The 19,162-nt window shown below is 40.8% G+C and overlaps 1 protein-coding gene across 3 annotated transcripts in view; it reads left to right on the forward strand.

The window, feature by feature from the left end:
* phip (PHIP subunit of CUL4-Ring ligase complex) overlaps positions 1 to 18,730 on the forward strand; it is a 227,514-nt gene extending 208,784 nt beyond the window's left edge. The window contains exons 38-40 of one of the 3 annotated variants that reach the window (XM_080192807.1): positions 2,773 to 3,038; positions 12,567 to 12,725; positions 14,548 to 18,730. In XM_080192807.1, the coding sequence (XP_080048933.1) occupies positions 2,773 to 3,038; positions 12,567 to 12,725; positions 14,548 to 15,218 (1,096 nt within the window). In that variant the 3' untranslated portion in view covers positions 15,219 to 18,730. The remainder of the gene's footprint in view (positions 1 to 2,772; positions 3,039 to 12,566; positions 12,726 to 14,547) is intronic. The other 2 variants (XM_080192809.1, XM_080192810.1) reach the window with 2 other exon arrangements.
* The last annotated feature ends 432 nt before the right edge of the window (positions 18,731 to 19,162 follow it).

A 19,162-nucleotide genomic window follows, 5' to 3' on the forward strand; every position in this document is an offset into this window, starting at 1 on the left:
TGACTATTTTCTCCACCTGCATTGCCATTTTCGCTGACTTGTGTACCTGTACACTCAGATCCCTTTGCCTATCAATACGCTTAAAGATTCTGCCATTTACTGTGTATTTCCGATCTGTATTAGAACTTCCAAAATGCATTACCTCACGTTTGTCCAGATTAAACTCTATCTGCGATCTCTCCACCCAAGTCTCCAACTGATCTATACCCTGCTGTATCCTTTGATGGTCCTCATCGCTATCCGCAAATCCACCAACCTTTGTGTCATCTGCAAACTTACTAATCAAACCAGTTACATTTTCCTCCAAATCATTTCTATATATTACAAACAGAATCATTTATATGTATATCACAAACAAGAGGGGATGAATTTATTACTTTTGGGTAGTAACAGAGCAAATTAGCATAAAGCTACAGCAAGCATTTATGAAGCCAAATGTCATGTTGGACTTTATTGGAAGTGGATTGGAGTGCAATTATAAGGAGGTCATTCTGAAATTGTACAGAGCTTCGGTGAGACCACACCTAAAGAATTCTGCACAGTTTTGGTTTCCATATTTAAGGAAGGATATACTTGCATTTGCGGCAGAACAGTGAAGGTTCACTGGATTGGTTCTTGGGGCTAGATTGGTTCCTGGGATCTCACAAATAGAGTCTGAGTGAATTGGGGCTTATACTCTTTGGAATTTAGAAGTATTGATCTCGTTGAAACATACAGGAATCTCAAGGGACTTGACAGGGTAGACATTGAGAGGTTGTTTCCCCTGGCTGGGGAATCTAGAACACAGGAGCATAAACTTAGGTTAAAGGGGCAATCAGAGGGTTGTGGACAGTTGGAATTCTCTACCCTGGTGGGTTATGGATACTCCATTGTTAAATACATACAAGTCTGAGATAGGCAGATTTTTGGTACCTCATGGAATAAAGAGATGTGGGAGAGGGTGGAAAGTGGAGTTGAAGCAGATCAATCATAATCATACTGACTCTGTGTTTGTATTGTTCCTGTTTCTTATGTTCTTATCAGCAACAAAAGAACAAATGGGGGAAGAAAAGAATCTTTAAATATGTAGAAAGAGAAGAAATTCACATCAGAAACAGTGGTGGAAACAAAATCCATAATATCTTTTAATGGAAAAGAAAAATTTGAAAAGGCAGGGAAAGGGGTAGGGTCTCTTCCAGGAATATTTGTCACATGTAACAGGGCAAAAGGCCTTACTTAATGTTGGGAAATTTGCTGATTCTTCATCAAACTTTCACACATTAGTTGAGGCAAAGTCAATGGAATTATCAAGCCTGGCTTAGAGAAGTGATGCCAGAGATTGATCTTAGCTGTGAGTTTAGTAGAAGGTACAGAGCACAAATGAAGTGATTTGCACAGCGAGGGAAAATTTGGATAATGTGTCACCCAAGGGCAATCTTAGCAAAAAATTCTAAGTGCCAAATGAGCATGAAAACAGGAGAGAAGCACACTGATTTTTTTGGGCGAATTGAAAATCCTATCTCAATACACACTGAGAAAAAGATGAAGCAAGATCTGTTTGCCAGCGGGGAGAAGGAATAGGAATAAGCTCACCTGAAAATTATCAGCTTGCAGTAGAGGGCACCACGTGCATGCAGAGACCTCTCTGTTCTATAGCCTCTGTGGCCAATATGCCACCCACCCCCGTCCCTGCCCACATAGGTTGTTCGATTCCCTACCCCTAACCCCACACAGGACTTTCCAAGCAAGTACAGTGAACCTTTGTTGTAGCTGAATTGAGTAGTATCAGCAGACATCTGGTTGCTGGCTTCCTACTTACCCTCTTGGCTGAATAATCTTCCATGCCAGGTGCAATTAGTATGAGGGGAAAATCAAATTTAAAAATATTGAAACCAGAATACACAAATGTTTGAAAAAGTTGTATATCCTCCTGAGGTTTGAACTTATTTTTAATAGAGTTTCAGCTTGAATATAGGAACATTTTCTTTGAGCATGATGTTAAAGAAATTGAATCTGCCGAGGATCAATAACCAGAGGACACAGAGCTGGGGTGCTGCAATTGGCAGAAGAATCTGTGTTACGTAAGAACATAAGAAATAGGAGCAGGAGTAGGCCATCTAGCCCTTCGAGCCTGCCCCGCCATTCACTAAGATCATGGCTGATCTGTCGTGGCTCAATTCCACATTCCCGCCCTCTCCCCATAACCCTTAATCCCCTCGCTTTTGAGGATGATTTATTTTAGTGAGCTGTTATAATCCAGAAAATGCTACCCAAAATGGTAGTGAGAAGCTGTTTGAGTGGTGACTTTCAAAGGGAATTGGATACATGAAAAGGAAATACTTGCAGGGCTACGGGAAATGAGTAAGGATGTGAGACTAATTGAATAGTTTCAGAAGGACACGATGGCCTTCTTAATGTTGTAAGATTCTGTGATTCTATTGGTAGGTGGGATGGTATTGTTAATGGAGTTGAAATACAACGTGGTGATTCTGATATTGAATTAACAAAAATTTCAATTAAGGAGCACTTTTATTAGGGATGAAGGGACAAGTCAGGAATAAATTATTCTTGTGATTTACCATTCCTTGTTTCAATGTTTTCAAGCATGCAGTGATGTGAATTTAATTTAGTTGCTGAGTATCTTTTATTTAGCTGAACAATTGCAACAAGGAATAAGATGCTAATGTCATTTCTTACCACTTCCCTGGAATAACATTGGAAAAAAAGGATTTCAGCCAAGAAGTGAGGGTTTCGATTGCGAATATATAATAACAGTCTGTGTTTTACTTACAGCCCTGAAAGGAAAAGAAGGTTTTTAAAACCCCAAGCCAAGATGGAACAGCCCAATTCTTCATCCTTATCGCTGCCTGTGAGGTCAACAAGTTTGAAAACCACTGTTATTCAGGCCAACGGCAAGGCAGGTGAATCTGCGACTGTCGTCCGAACCAGAAGCACAAGGCTACGACCGGGGATCACGTCTGGGACTGAAACACCATCTTCACTGGGGACAGTGGCAGCAGTTTCAAAATCTTCTGTTGCAGCATCAGCAGGAAGTACAAGTAAGAGATGGATTTTGTTGGTGGATGTCTTATTTTGGGGTTGGTAGTAGAATTCCTAATGCCACTATACTGCCAACTACTTGCTAAATAAAATGCAGTAAAATTGTTGTTTCAGAGGCAGATGGTCGAGGGGGTGGTGGGGTGGTTAACCTTCACTCTCAGCTTCTTGGTTTCTCATAGAATAGTGGCAAATAGGATCAGGTGCAACTTGAGAAAGGAATTGTATTTAAGTAAAACACAAGAATACTTTGCTGCATCCCACACATTAAATAGTTATACTGCATTTTGTTTTATGAACACTGAAGCATAAATTTTTTGAGTTTGAAATGGGTAGATTATAAAACCTGTAGTGCCGGTTGCCGTCTGTGGCCCGGTTCTTTCAATCCTCTCCTGGGACATGTAGCTGTGTTTTGGGAATTTGAGTTTGTGAAACCTGATAAATGCTTGTCAGTTTTTATTAGGTGTTAACCCCACCCCCACACCCCCATTCCATCCCATATGGATGGCACAGTAGTTGGCACTGCTGTCTCTACGACAACGGATGAATGAACATCGCTCGACAATCACCAGGCAAGACTGTTCCCTTCCTGTTGGCGAACACTTCAGTGGTCACGGGCATTCAGCCTCTGACCTTCGGGTAAGCGTTCTCCAAGGCGGCCTTCACGACACACGACAGCGCAGGGTCGCTGAGCAGAGACTGATAGCCAAGTTCCGCACACATGAGGACGGTCTCAACAGGGATCTTGGGTTCATGTGGCACTATCTGTAACCCCCGTGACTTGCCTGGGTTTGCAAAACCTTACTCACTGTGGTGTCTGGAGACAATACACATCTCTTTAACCTGTGATCAGTGCTCCTTCCACACACATTGTCAGCCACTTTAGGACTTGAACAGCAGGTTAGATGTAAAGATTCGCATTCTAATCAGCAATCTCTAAACTGTCTGTGCTTTATATGCTCTGTCCGAGGCCAGAGCTCTCCATTCACCTGACGAAGAGGGAGTCCCCTCGAAAGCTTGTGAGTTTACTATCAAATAAATTGGTTGGACTAAAACCTGGTGTTGTCAGACTTTTTACTGTGTCTCACAGCGCCAGGGACCCAGATTCAATTTCAGCCTCGGGTCACTGTCTGTGTGGAATTTGCATGGGTTTCCTCCAGGTGCTCCAGTTTCCTCCCACAATCCAAAAGTTGCATGGGTTAGTTTGATTGGCCATGCTAAATTGACCCTAGTGTCAGGAGGATTAGCAGGGTAAATATGTGGGGTTCTGGGAATAGGGCCTGGGTGAGATTGTGGCCGGTGCAGACTTGATGGGCCAAGTGGCCTATTTTTGCACAGTAAGAAGTCTCACAACACCTTGTTGGACTTTAACAAGTTTTAAACTTGTTGGATTTTAACCTGGTGTTGTGAGAATTCTTACTGTGTTTACCCCAGTCCAACGCCGGCATCTCCACATCATGACTACCATCTTTTTGCACTGTCAGGATTCTATGATCCCATCACTATCTCAACCTGGATAGACAACCATGCTTTATCTTTGGCGAATCAACTCTGTTGCTTTCCATCTCTAAACCCTCCACCTCCCTATGGTGCTCATTTGGGGAATAGTAGTGTAGTGATAGTATTACTGGAATAGTAATCCAGAGGCTCGGACCCCTGCTTCGGAGAGCCAAGTTGAATCCCCATCGTGGCAGTTTGTGGAATTTAAATTCAATGAATGAATCTGGAATAAAAAGCTGGTCACAGTCACAGTAATAGCGACCTTGGAATTATTGTATTGTCGTAAAAGTCCATCTGGTTTTCCAACGTGAAGAAGCACCAGGGTAGCAAGGGCACAGAATGTACTCTGCACGGAGGATTTCAACGTCCTTCAAGAAGAATATCTTGGTAGTTCCACTGCTGATTGAGCTGGCTAAGTCCTGAAATTCATATCTGCCAGACTAGGTCTGTGGCTGGTGGTAATGAAACCAGCTGAAACAGCTTGGCTAGAGATGCAGCTAATTTTGAATCACGTGTCTTCAGTATTGCAGCTAGGATATTGCCAGAGACAATCATCTTTGGCTGTACCCAGTGCCTTCAGCAGTTTGTTGATATCACATGGAGTGAATCGAGTTTACTAATGACTGACATCTGTGATGCTGTGGATTTCAGGAAGAAATCTACTGGAGGGAAGAACCTACTTGATTGATTGTACCCTCACTGGTCTATTTGTTGAAGTGCATCTGACCATTACGGTATCGATAGGGGTGAACACCACACAGTCCTTTAAAGATAAAGTCCCATCTTTATGTTTAGTATACGTTTCATCACATTGTGTGACACATTCACTGTGTTAAACGGGATAGAAACAGAATAGATCTCACAGCTCAAACAAGGCACCAATGAGGTGCTATGGCCATCAACAGCGGCAGAATTGTATTCAACCACAGTCTGGCACAGCATATCTTTCACTCCCCCATTACCATCAAGCCGAGTGATCGACTCTGGTTCAATGAGGAGTGCAGGAGAACATGCCTGGATTAGCTCCATTAAAAGTGAGGCATGAACCTGGTGAAGCTACAATGCAGGATTATATATATGGTAAGCAGGAGAAGCAGCATCTAATAGACAAAGCTAAGCCACTCCATGAGCCAACGAACTATCAAACCTCTGCAGTCCTGCCACTTACAGTTGTCAATGATAGTGGACAATTAAACAACTAGACAGAGGAGCGGGTTTCTCAAGCATCCCCATCCACAATGATGAGGGAGCCCACACCTCATTGCAAAAGACAAGGTTGAAGCATTTGTAACCACTTCAGCCAGATGTGATAAGCAGCCTACTCCTGAAATCCAATCATTAGTAAATGCATTTCAGTCCATGTGATGTCAAGAAATAATCAGAGGTGCTGGATACAGAAAGATGATGGGCTGCAATACTGAAGACTTGTGCTTCAGATTAGCTGCGCCCGTAGCCAAGCTGTTCCAGTAAAGCTACAACGTGGGCATCTACCTGACAATGTGAAAAATTGTCTAGGGTATGTCCTGTTCACAAAATCAGGACAAATCCAATCCGGTTGATTAAGGTCCTGTCAGTGTTCTCTCCATCATCAGTGAAGTGATAGAGGGTGTTGTTGACAATGAAACGGTACTTACTTAGTGATATCAAGCACACTGAGACAGTTTAGATTCTGCCAGAACCACTTAGCTCAGATCTCATTCCAGCTTTGGCCTAAACATGACAAAAAAAGCTTAATTCCAGAGGTGAGGTGAGAGTGACTAGCCTTGACATGAAGGCAAGCACTTAACTGAGTATGGCATCAAAAATCCCTATTAAAATGGAGGTCCCTGGAAATCAGGGGAAAAACTCTCCAATGCTTGGATTTATATCAAGCATGTGGAAAAATAATTGTGATTGTTCAATGCCAAATATCTCAGCCCTAAGGATATAGTGGCAGAAGTTCCTCAAGGTAGTGTTCAAGGCCCAGCCATCTTCAGCTTCTTCATCGTAAGGTCAGAAGTGGGATTACACAATGTTTAATACCATTTGTGATCTTTAGCTACGAAAGCATTCCATGTCTATATACAGCAAGGTCTGGATAACATTCAAGCTTGGGTTGATATGGGGTAGTTAACATTCACACCACATAACTGCTAAGCAATGGCCATCTCCAATAAAGAGACAAACTGCTCATCTGCTCCTGACATTTAATTGTATTAGCATCACTGAATTCACAACTGTCAACACTTAGGCATTGCCATTGACCAGAAACTGAACTGGACCATTTATATGTACAAGAGGTCAGAACCTGCAAATTCTGCTATAACTTGTCTGCTGACTCCCCAGACCCTGGCCACCATCTACAAGTCAGAAGTGAAATAGAACAGTCTACGTTTTCCTTAATGAGTGGAGCTCCGTAACACTCAAGAAAGTTGACACCATCCAGGACATGGCAGCCCATTTGATTGGCACCCCATCCATCATCTTAAACATTCACTTTCTCTACCACTGACACACAGCAACAGCAGTGTGTACCATCTACAAGATACAATGCAGCAACTCACCAAACCTCCTTTGACAGCACCTTCCAAATCCATGACCAAAACTACCTAGAAGGCCTAGGGCAGCAAATGATTGGGCATCATCACCTGCATATTCCCTCTTCAGGCCATCCTGATTTGGAATGATATCACCATTCCTTCACTGCCAAAAACATGCAGTGTGTACCTGTACCAGATGGACTTTAACAGCTCAAGAAGGTGGCTCATCACCACCTTCTCAAGGGCAATTATTATGGATTGATAACAAATGCTGCTCTTGCCAGTGACCCTCAATTCAATTAAAAAAAAGCACAAGGCATTTTGACCAAGGTTTGATTAATTGTTGTATATGGGTATTTTTGGAAAATCTCTGTTTTTCATCTATTGCCTTCCCCTTGAACCACCAGAGTTTGACATAACTGAATAGTTTACAAAGGAATTTAAGAATCAATCATGCATATATGGAACTGGAATCAGTGCAGGTCTGACTAACTAAAGATGGTAGGTTTCCTTCCCTAAGGACTTCAACAAAACAAATTGGCTTTTACAACAATCCAACAATGCCATGGTCAGTTATGAACAGAGTTCAAATGCTCAAACTACTGTGGTGGGATTTGAACTCCAATTTGCTAGATTACACTCAGGTTCTCCATTCTACGCAGTTCATCCTTCTACTCTCTTTTGCTGAATGCTGATCACCTCTCCCACCAGTGCAGCTGAGCTGGGAGGACAAAACTGGCTTTTGAATACTTAATTGTGGGAAGAGAAATTTGAATAACACTCTTGTCAATTGAGCTATTAGACCTAGACTCTCTTATTTATAACTCAATGGTTAATATGTAAACTTTGCTTTGACCATCTAGTGTTTTCTAATGCTACGGGGGAAAGAAGTACTTAGAGGAAATATCAAATGTAGTTATTCTAATGGGAAAAGAAAACCCATAGTAGGGTAAATTGGAGAACTGCTGAAAGCAAGTATTGGGATTGTGATGCACAATTGACCCATGCCCATTCAATGGAGCATGCCAATTTAATGCTGCCTGATCATTTGAATCATTGCAACATGCATCCAGGACTAAAGCTGCTGTTCATGGGCTATAGGCATTAGCAGGGAACCCACATTACTTAAAGCACTGTTTAAAACCAGCCTGCACCTTCTAAAGGGAGTGATACATTGCAGCTGGAGCAAGTACTGGCAGTTTGTAGACAGTGAATCTGACCCCAGAAACGGCATGCAACTTGGATAATGTATTGGACTCCTTTGTGGAAGAAGTGGAAGGTAGGAGATTTGTCCTGCAGAGTACTAGGTGGCTCTCCAAACATGAGCTTAAAAGGCAGTTGCAGCTGATAGCTATGGAAGTCAATGCTAAGAGTCAAATCCCGAAGACCTGAATACTTTGCCACAAACTGTTTAATGGCCTTGTGTGGTCATAATCAGTTGCATCTTCAGTTCAAGTGTCATGTCCTACCAATTGAATCACATACACTACTTAAATTACCTCATCCTCATCACTCCACTATCAACAACCTTCAGCATTTGGGTCTCCTACCTGACTTTCATAAGCTTTACCACACCCACACAAATGCATATCCACAGCTTTCACCTTGCAAAACAGATTGCATTTCACTTGCTGACATATTTCCTTCTCTCATTCTGGTTAAGGTGGCACATAACAAGTGGCAGTAGGAGATAATTGGACAGGAACAAATGCACAGGAATGTCCTAACCCCTCCCCATGGAGGAGATGTTGCTGGTTACTGCAGTACAAGCAGCAGTGTCCCAATATCTAAGTGCTGCAGTAGAAGCTCAAGTTTCTGCCATAATGGCTGTGATTACAATGTGAAATGTGTCTCAAGGCGTTACAGTAGTCCAGCAATCTGTTCTCCAATAGACTACTAAATTTTCTGGGGTTCCTTTTCATAGGAGTAGTGGTAGTTTGATGAAGCATGACCTTGCTGCCCTCCCTCAGAATGACAACATTTGTCCTGTCACCCCAAATGTTCCACCAGTGTCCTTATTGTTGCCTATCAACCAGTCATAGAATCATAGAACCCTACAGTGCAGAAAGAGGCCCTTCGGTGCATCAAGTATGCACCGAACACAATCCCATATAGGCCCTACCCCCAATGCCCTACATATTATACCCACTAATCCCTCTAACCTACACATCCCTAGACACTAAGGGGCAATTTCTTAGCATGGCTTATCAACCTAACCTGCACATCTTTGGACTGTGGGAGGAAACCCACACAGACACGAGGAGAATGTGCAAACTCCACACAGACAGTGACCCGAGCTGGGAGTCGAACCCAGGACCCTGGAGCTGTGAAGCAGCAGTGCTAACCACTGTGCTATTGTGCCGCCCCAGTCAGTCCATTCTGCTTCCACCCATGCTGAGATGTGCATTGTAGAGCCAGGCCTCCTGGAGCAAGAGTTGCTCGAAGTCAGTCTCCAAGGCCATCGGTCAATCCCACAGAAATTCCTTTCTAAAATTCATTCATGGGATGTGGTCATTGTTGACTGGGCCAATAAATTGCCCATCCCCAACTGCCCTGAACTGAGTATCTTGCTAGCCCATTTAGGGGGCATTTAAGAGTCAATAACATTGCCTTTTCCCAGCCTCTGGGATTGTACCGCCAGGCAACACGAAGTCAGACAAAGTCATACAAAAAAGTGGCACTAAGAAAATGCAGCAGAATGATTTGATGCATTATGGTTATGATTTAACTTATAAATTTGTTTTGGAATCCTTATTTTGGGGTGGTTTTTATTTTTGTACTGTACCTAAATGGATGCTGTGATGGTAAATGACAGGGGAGGTAAGGAGTTGGACTGTCGATGTGTGGAGAATTGTGTTTGCGATTATTGGCATCATAGTTAGGTGAGTTTTGCATGGATTGTCAGGGCAGAACGCGGCTGTCTAGGTTGCATCTTCCCTTCTCCACTTTCTCCTTCTCCATCATCGTGCTCTTGCTGATGTTCCTCAAACAGATGCTACTACTCCTGAGCAGCTCTCCATTTAGCTGGTGGCAAGGGCTATTTCTTCATAAGAGTGTGGTTGTACGGCATGCAGCAGATGACAGCAAACCTGCGCACCCTTATTCTGAGTACTGCAGGACTCCTTCAGGCGTTAGAACCATTGGTTGTAATCCCACTTTCTCTGTGCAAAATAGCAGGATCATTTTCAGGCTGGAAACTTGACTGATTTACATTTGGACTTCGCTCATTTCAACAGCAAGCTGTCATCCCACCTACAAGCTATTTACTCAGCAGAGGTTGCCTTGTGCATTCGGGACAGTGGGTGGGGGAGGCGGGGGGGGAACTCTCCCATCTCACTGCACTGCCTTTTTAGCGCAGTGAGCCAGGAGACTCAAGCAGCAGTCAATACAGGCTGGGCATCTAAGCCTCTGCACATCTCCCAGTGCTGGATTTCCGGTGCTAACAGCTCTGCACCGGAAGTCAACGCAGAGCTGCCTAATGTATGCAGTCCCTAATTTGAATCTAATTTAAATCCTATTAGCAGGCCTAGGACTGCCTCTTTGTCCAGCGGGAATAGGCCCCTCTGAAATTTAATGATATTGATGCCGGTGGCCTCTGCAGTGCACAGAATGTGGAAGATTCTTCTCTGAACTTCCACTGATAAAAGCAGCATGAATTACTCCAGTTTGCACACGAATTCGACACTTAGAATTTTTTGGCAGAATTCCGGTCAGTAACTTGCTCAGCATTCTCCTGCACAGCGCGCTTCAGGTTAACACGCCTTGCAGCTCCAACGCCACTCTGCAAGCAACTCCTGACATCCACATCTGAGCAGCGAACATTCACCCTCAATCTCTTACGGCCTCATACCCATGCCTCACGATCACCTTAATTAGTTTGTGCACAGTGAACATAATTATTATGCACACTGGCCTCTTTTTTCTGCCCTTTGCAGGAGAAGAGAGCACACAACTTGCCAACTCCAAATCCAACAACTTTCCCACCCCACACTCATTGGAATCTGAGTACAGCAGCCAGGGCAGAATTTACCCAATGTTTCGGTACATCAGTAGTTTTCTGTACGACATTTTGTGTGGCTTTTATTGTATATGTCGTGTAAGTGGCTTGCAGACTAGAGCCTTCAGCCGCGTCATCTGTGGGTAGCACTTGTCCCTTTGGCTTCTTGTGGTGACTCAAATGATGATGACACAGAGGACTGCTGCAGAATGAAGCAACGTGACTGCTGCCAGAATACCAGGGCTGCATGTCCTGAATGATCGTCTGTCTATGGTTGCACACCAGTCGGATTTGGAGGGAGTGGGATCCCTTTCCCTTCTACTACAGTAAGAAGTCTCTCAACACCAGGTTAAAATCCAACAGGTGAGTCTCACCTAATGAAGGAGCAGCGCTCTGAAAGCTTGTGATTCCAGATTTACCTGTTGGACTTTAATCTGGTGTTGTGAGACTTCTTACTGTGCCCTTCCCATTCCATGTGGCATTTCCACATCATTTTTCCCGTACAGGATAATGTTGACAGCTAGCACTCAATGTGTGTGAACTTATTGGCACCCAGCACCAAGGGGAAGACTATATTCCTCCACAGACTTGTTGTCTCTGGAAGGAAAGGTGAATGTAGTTAGTTTTCTTTGAGAGCTTCAGTGATTTCTCTTTCACAGCACTAACTGGCATGCTGCAACTCCAGCCTGGGAAGAGCCAGATGCATTAGTATTCATTGCAGGGTCACCTTCATACCCAATACCATGTTGCCATGCTCCTGCAGCTCTAGCTGCAGGAGGTGGCATTTCAGTGAGGATGTTATTCCTAAAGCACAAAAAATCTCACACTTTATTCCTCACTGAGGTTTAGGCAAGAGAATTGAACATACTGGGCAGACATGGCCTACTGCTGTGACCCCTTCTCCTCACTCATCCAACAGCTTGTCCTGCTCTGCATGGCTATGCTTATTGTCTAAGAAATGTTGCATTCCAAAAGGAATGCCCATTGATGTGCCCATCTGGGAGCAAGTGGTTTGTGCAGGAGCCTTGAAGCTAGCAAAAATCCTCTTCCTGCCACAACACTCCCTGTAGAGCTTTGCAATTGATAACAACTATATAAAGCAATGAACACTTGTAGAATTGTAGCTGTAACCTGAAGAACTTAACCAGCAAATAATCTATAAGTAATTGATGATTCCTTTAAACAGCACTGATGGTTGAAGGACCCTCCTGCTGCTGACTGTGTGTTCAGTTGTGCTAAGTTAAGAGAGAGTGTTGGCTGGAGTGTTAAGCTCCAAATTGGCAGTGCTGTTGTTAAATTAATGCTCCACGCAGATTGATGTCATGATCTCCTTGGTCTGCATACTGCCTTTCACTGCCCGTGAGTGAAGACCCTCACTAACAGGGCAATCTACATACACGTTGCGGTCACCTATTTGGAGCTTTAAGGATATGCACCCAAAAATAGGTGCAAACAAGCCCAATTTCCCACCCATTATGTATTTAAGACATTTTTCTTTTTAATATTTGTTTTAGCAGACCATAACGCTAAGCCATCGAAAGCCCAGAACAATCTCTGTTATCCTAAACTATCTGAATCAAAACACAATACTCAGACTTCATTGACAGATGAAAAGCCTGAGAAAAGGAGGTTAACACGTAGAAATAAAACAACGCCATACAAACAACCTAAAGGCAAGTATTTTAAAACTGGCTTACACCAACCAGTAATCAGATATCCAATTGATTGTTTTGATGAACGCATCTTAATGGAGAGCACTCAGGTAATGTGTAGACTTGGTTCACATTTTCAGTACTGGTCTAGCTAAAACTGGTTAAGTGTTAGTATTATAGTAAAGGGAGCCTTCTGATAAAATCTGCAAAGAAAGAACTTATCGTGCCAATGTGTGTTAGTGACTTCATAAATATAATTGAGAGGATTTCTTATTCCCAACAAAGGTGTTCAACTAGAAGATGCTTGTAATTTCCCGACAAGCTGCGCAGAGGAAATTTTCCCATTACGTTTGCAATATTAATACCAGGTGGCAACCAGTAGAAACTTCACATTATGTTTACAATATTACTAACACACAACAATCTGGAAATGTTCCTGTTACAGTGCCAATCCTTCCAATGAATAGCAACCACAAAACATTGTGCTGTTATGATTACAGTGTTGCTAAAGCATAGCAACTAGAAGAAATCTTCCTTCGACATTTGTAATCTTGCCAACACATAGTAAGCAGATCATATACTAATAATATCCTGCAAATTAGTTTTTTTCCTGTGCTGGGGTACTTTGGCAATAACAACACCTTAATGTAATGCCTTTAATGTAAATTTAAATTTAATCCCACAGCCTCATAAAGGATTTAGGTATGGTAATACAAGTTTTTAGAAATGGTGACGTAGAGATCAGTAGGAAATTCCAAAGGATGGTTGTATATCCTAACACACACACACACACACACACACACACACACACACACACACACACACACACACACACACACACACACACACACACACAGAGTCTGGCCAGTCACAGCAAACTCTGCTGTGACTGGCCAGGCAAAGAGAGGGTAGGATCTACAACTAGGCAGGTTTGGATCAACATGCTACAGGATTGATTATGAGTTTGGAGGACTATAGCATTTGAAAACTAAGGTAAGGATTTTAAATTGTAATGCATTACAGTATAGTTGAAGTCAGTAAATATGGTGGTGGTCGAGGGTCAGTATGGAATGATATATGGATGGCTAGGCTCTGGTAACATCATAATTTATGAAAGTGGAAGATGGAAGGTCAGTGTGAGCAAAATTTGACATCTGAATCGATAATGACACCTACCATTTAATGTCCAAATTTTCCAAAGATGCTTTGCAATGTGGATAGGTAGGGGAATGGATGCCACACTATGATTTCATTTGATTTGATTTATTATTGTCACATGGATTGGCATACAGTGAAAAGTGTTGTTTCTTGCTTGCTATACTGACAAAGCATACTGTTCATAGGGAAAGAAACGAGAAAGTGCAGAATGTAATGTTACAGCCATAGCTAGGGTGCCGAGAAAGATAAACTTAATGCAAGGTCCATTCAAAAGTCTGATGGCAGCAGGGAAGAAGCAAAATGGGGAAAAATATTAGGAGGGATGACTAAGAAATTTTCATTAGGTTAGGTTTTGAATAGATTTCTAAAAAGGAAATGCAGAGGCACAAGCCTTTAGGGCAGGAATTGTCAAATTTGAATTTTGTTTGTTTATTAAGTTTAATTACATTGAATTTTATGTAAATTTAAGAGAAAATATCCAGCCATGCCTAAGTATGAAAGAGTGGACAAACTTATGCCTTTGAGCGAAACTTAACTTGTGCACCATTAACTCAAAGAAAAGGTAAAAAAATGAATTGCCAGACTCAATTAAGTTATTCAGAGTATAATGCACATTGTTAACATTTTGGATTAGCTTTATTTATGTGTGTCTTAACATTCATATTTATTATCTTTTTAATATAAGGTGACATCAGTGCTGAATCTTCAGCACAGAAGACTCCACAAATAAATGGACATGGTGCATGTATCTCTGAAACTGTGGTCAAGAGAGGTCCTGGTAGGAAACCGCAAGTAAAACCGGAAGTAAAAAGTCTTAAGGGACCTGGTAAGAAAAGAGGTAGGAAAAGTAAAAAAGAGCTACTTATTATTGAACAAGAGAATGAGAGGAAGAGAGCAGAACTAAAAAAAGAGATATCCAATGAGAATGGTGAAGAAGCTACCTCAGAAAGCAGCTCTAGTTCAGAGAGCAACATACAAAAAAAATCTTTGCAGAAGAAGCCAAGAGGCAGGAAACCCAAAGGAAAGAGTCTACAAGCTAAATCCAAATTGACAGTTGCTGCTAAACGTAAAATGCAGACAAGGAGCAACAGAAGGAAGCATGAGGAGCCTATGGAACCCATTGAATCTATAGAGCCTGTGGAAGATGACAAAAGGACTGAGGAGGCCATGGGCTCTAAATCTGTCATGAAAACGAGGAATCAAGGTAGACGGACAACATGCTACAATGAGGAGGATTCAGAGGAGGAGCAAAGGCAGCTACTGTTTGAAGATTCCTCTTTAACTTTTGGAACATCCAGTAGGGGCAGGCTGCGGAAACTGACTGAAAAAGCAAAAGCTAACCTGATTGGTTGGTAAACAACTGTAGGTTTTTGTCTACTCAATGAGTCTTTCTGTTTAGACAAGAACAGGTAAGGGATTGGTGCACTTGAGGTCACTGCATTCTCACTTGCAGACTGGTTGAAGATGTGATTTGAATTTGGTTTAATCAGAAGGCAAAATGAGCAAGGACTGATTTAAAAACAAAACCATTTAATCTCTAGAGAATTTAAAATCATGTTTGGTTTTTGTTAGTTACTGCCTGGTGCATTATCTCAATGCACAAATTTTTGATGTTTTGCCGGCATTAATTCATGGTAGAATTCTGGCATTTTGTTGTACATTTTCACGTTCTACTTCCATCTTCTGTTCTCTGAAGAACCGCAGATTCTGGTTTCGTTTAGGTTGTGGGGGCAAACTTGCAGATTAGAGGATTGGGATCAGTTAGTATATACATTTGACAAAACTGTAACAATTAATGATTGACAATTGGTTGCCACTAAATTTGACAAGTTCCGTTTTAAAAATGCCTTTTAAAACTTCTGATTTTCATTATTTTATGTTCAGAGATATTTTAGGTAGTCCATTCTGCTTTTAAACTGTTATTTGTACCTACCAAGAATTTATAAGTCATCTAAAAGAATAAATTCAAATACATACGAAATGCGATTGTCATGTTTTAGTATGCCTACAAGCACATATAATATTTAGGTTAAATGTTTGCAGTCCCAAAAGTCTGCCGTAGCGGTCAATTGATTTCAAAAATATACTCTGGTCAGTATTTTTGTTAATTCTTTAGTTATTCCTTAAATTCCTTAGTGTTGAGATACACTATTATCTACCTTCCCTACAAAGTTTAATAGATCTGTGTTGCACTGTCTTGCATCTTTTAAGGAAAAGTTTAGAATAGTGTTGTTTATTGTTGATTGGTTGGTACATCTGCAAATGTGCTCCCACTCTTCAGTGAGCATGCTTAGGTTGAAGTCCTAAATGCCAAGTTGGTAAGCATGTTAAAAGATAATTTTTCCTCTTGTTTTGAATCTGAAAATATGTCATCAAAGCCTGAAGTCAAAGAATTCTCCACTTACATGCCTTAAATTTCACCTTCCTGAAAATATAATACTCGCTCACAATCGGAAAATGTTTGCACTACTAGTTATGTGTAACCATCTGCTCATTACTGTTAAACAGGTATAATGGTGTGTTTGTCACCAAAAATGCATTTAGATAGATATTTAAGGTTGTACTTCCCCTGCCCCCTCCCCCTCCACAACTTAACAATCAGTCCTTGCTTATTTGTCAGTCACAATGTAGTTACTGCAGAGGCTTGACTTCAAGTGCATTTGGGCACCTGCAATTCAAGCTTTCCAAAGAATTGCACAAATAGCCTGTCATGTTCCCACTATTCTGAAGCAATTGTAAGCTGCTTCTCCCATTTAATGAATGTAGAGGCAAACAAAAAAAAAGACTGCGTTGCACTGGAACTGAGTGGTTGTCTCTTGCTTACCTTACACAATCAGGAAAAAATACTGTTGCCGAAGAAGAAAAGGAGGCTGGTTTTAGTTATGTTTTCACTTATGTGCGTACACACTCACACATGCACACACACATACACATGTACACACATGCACACACAAAAATTGTATATTGTAAGTAGAAAAAATATTTTAAGATATAGTACAGGGATGGGGTTGAGATATGCCATCTGTTCAAATGGCTTTATAGCACACTCACAATTAGACGCTTTATAAAGGGTTTATAAGAACATGCCCAGCTCCTTTATTGGTTGGGAAAGGTTATGAGATTTTAGAATTTACCAAGCATGTGAATCGTGCTGAAATTTCCAGACTTGTATAGTTTGTGAGAATTTCCCCCACCCCTTCAACAATACAGGATTTCATGGGAACTTACTTGGCACTGGTACGCAATTAACAAATGTCATGGTTTAAAGGTCCCATTGTATATGAATATTAGCTCAATTATGCTTACTTGGGCTTTCTAGGGAGAAACATTCATTCCATGCAGTAATCTGTTCTGGAGCTTGCACCCTATTTTCTGATTTTAAAAAAAAGTTGGCTTTTTTGTAATCAGTAATTAAGTGGTCAAATTACTTTTTATTGGATGTTTGCAATTAGTACATTACTACACAGTGTCGTTTTTGTGCACTTTCTGCCTATGTCTGTTATGCTACATTAAGTCAATATCTTCCCTCAAAAGGTATAGCATTTGGTGATTGTGCCTTGAATATATCATTTTTTTTCTATTTTCTTGTTAATGGTTAGGGCTGGGACAAAGATTATAACACTCCGGAGGTTTTCTACCTTTTGACACCACCACTTGTATGTAAATAACAAGCAAAACTGTGTTTTTAAACATGAGAGCACAGATAATCACTTTTGAAAGTGATGGGATGCCATGCACTGCATGCAGTAAGTGTGTATATGATTGCAGATCATTTTTCTTCCAAACTGCCAAATGTAAACAATACATTCTAAAGCAGAATATTTCTTTACAACATTTTAGAATTTTGTCCCATTTCTGATTTCCCCTTGGCAACCCAAGGGTTATGTTTGATTTGACTGTAATCGTCTCACTGAGGTGAGCTTGTTTTCTTTTGCTGTTCATTTTTCTGAAGTAACGTGACAGCTTTTATTTCTTGGTTTGCCATTTTTATTTGATTGGATTTTTAAAACAAATGGTTGTTTTTAAGTAAGCGTCTCCTTCCATACCTGTTACTTTTGTATCAACTGTTGTTGTTAATAAAATAATTTGCAATTCATCACTTACAAATACTACAGTTACTTAGAGAATTATACTTGTTAAGATACCAAGCAGTGAATTGCATCCAGTCAAGTTGGAGACTGTTGTTATGATGCGTATCCGTACATCATTCTGGATTCTGCTTAATTATTTGCTTCTGTTTCAAAATTTTTTTAATGGCCAGTGAACCAAGAAATAATTGTCACTTTCCGTACAAGTTTAATGTGACCTTGTTTCATTCTTACTGGTTCTTAACAGGAATGCTCCCACAAACTGAATTAAAGTGTCTGTTTCCCTTTTGTAATTCATTGTCAGACATGGTGTAAATAAAATAATGAATACTTGTGAGTGGATTTTGAGGCCATATCCTGTTTAAGGGATTCTGATAAGAGTTAAACCTGAATTGTTCATGAATGTCATCAGAACCCCTAGATTAGGTTAACATTTTAATTCACTCACTGATATGTTTGTTGTATAATGTATACTGTGTTTGGAATTTTACGAGTTATTGCAGTTTTGTGAACATTTTTGGGTTTTCAGAGGTTTAAATGAGCATTTTGGAACATCAGTGCATAACCAAAATGTTACTTCGAGAAATATTTATTCTCTTCATACACAATGACAGTGGGTATATCAAAAATAATTTGCTGGGGAATGCAGGAAACTCCTTACACCGTATATATTATATGTACTTCTTTTACACTGTTCATCTCTGCAGAACAGCATTTTGCCATTTCCCTTAGGATCTTTATTCCGATCCTATTTTTAAAATAAAACTTAATTCAAGAAAATTGTTTCATGAGAGGTTGATCTTTGTCTTTATTAAGTTTGAGCATTCACGGTTTATTTGTATTTGAACATGCAGCCAAGGTGTACAAGCTGCTTCCTCCTTTACCCATGGTGAAAGGAAAGAGTAAAAACAAATGTATTAAGTTTCTTAACATGTTAATTTATGTATTTTGGTTACATAGATGAAATAAAAGTGAAGAAAATGTATGTAAATATTGCACAAAACACCCATTTTAATGAAAAATGTAAAGTTTTGATTTTGTTTATGCCGGCGTTCTCCTCTATTTACCATTATGGTATGATTTTGGTATCTAAAGGTTAGCCTCTATACCAAAGAGGCACAGACTTTTGCCGATAGTATATGACTTGCATGCTCGATTTAACAATGGTTAAAAGCCGTTTTTGCAACCTAAACTAATCTTTTCTTTCCCCAT

Source organism: Carcharhinus amblyrhynchos, chromosome 7 (genome assembly GCF_965287045.1).
Source record: "Carcharhinus amblyrhynchos chromosome 7, sCarAmb.v2.hapA, whole genome shotgun sequence".
NCBI lineage: Eukaryota > Metazoa > Chordata > Chondrichthyes > Carcharhiniformes > Carcharhinidae > Carcharhinus > Carcharhinus amblyrhynchos.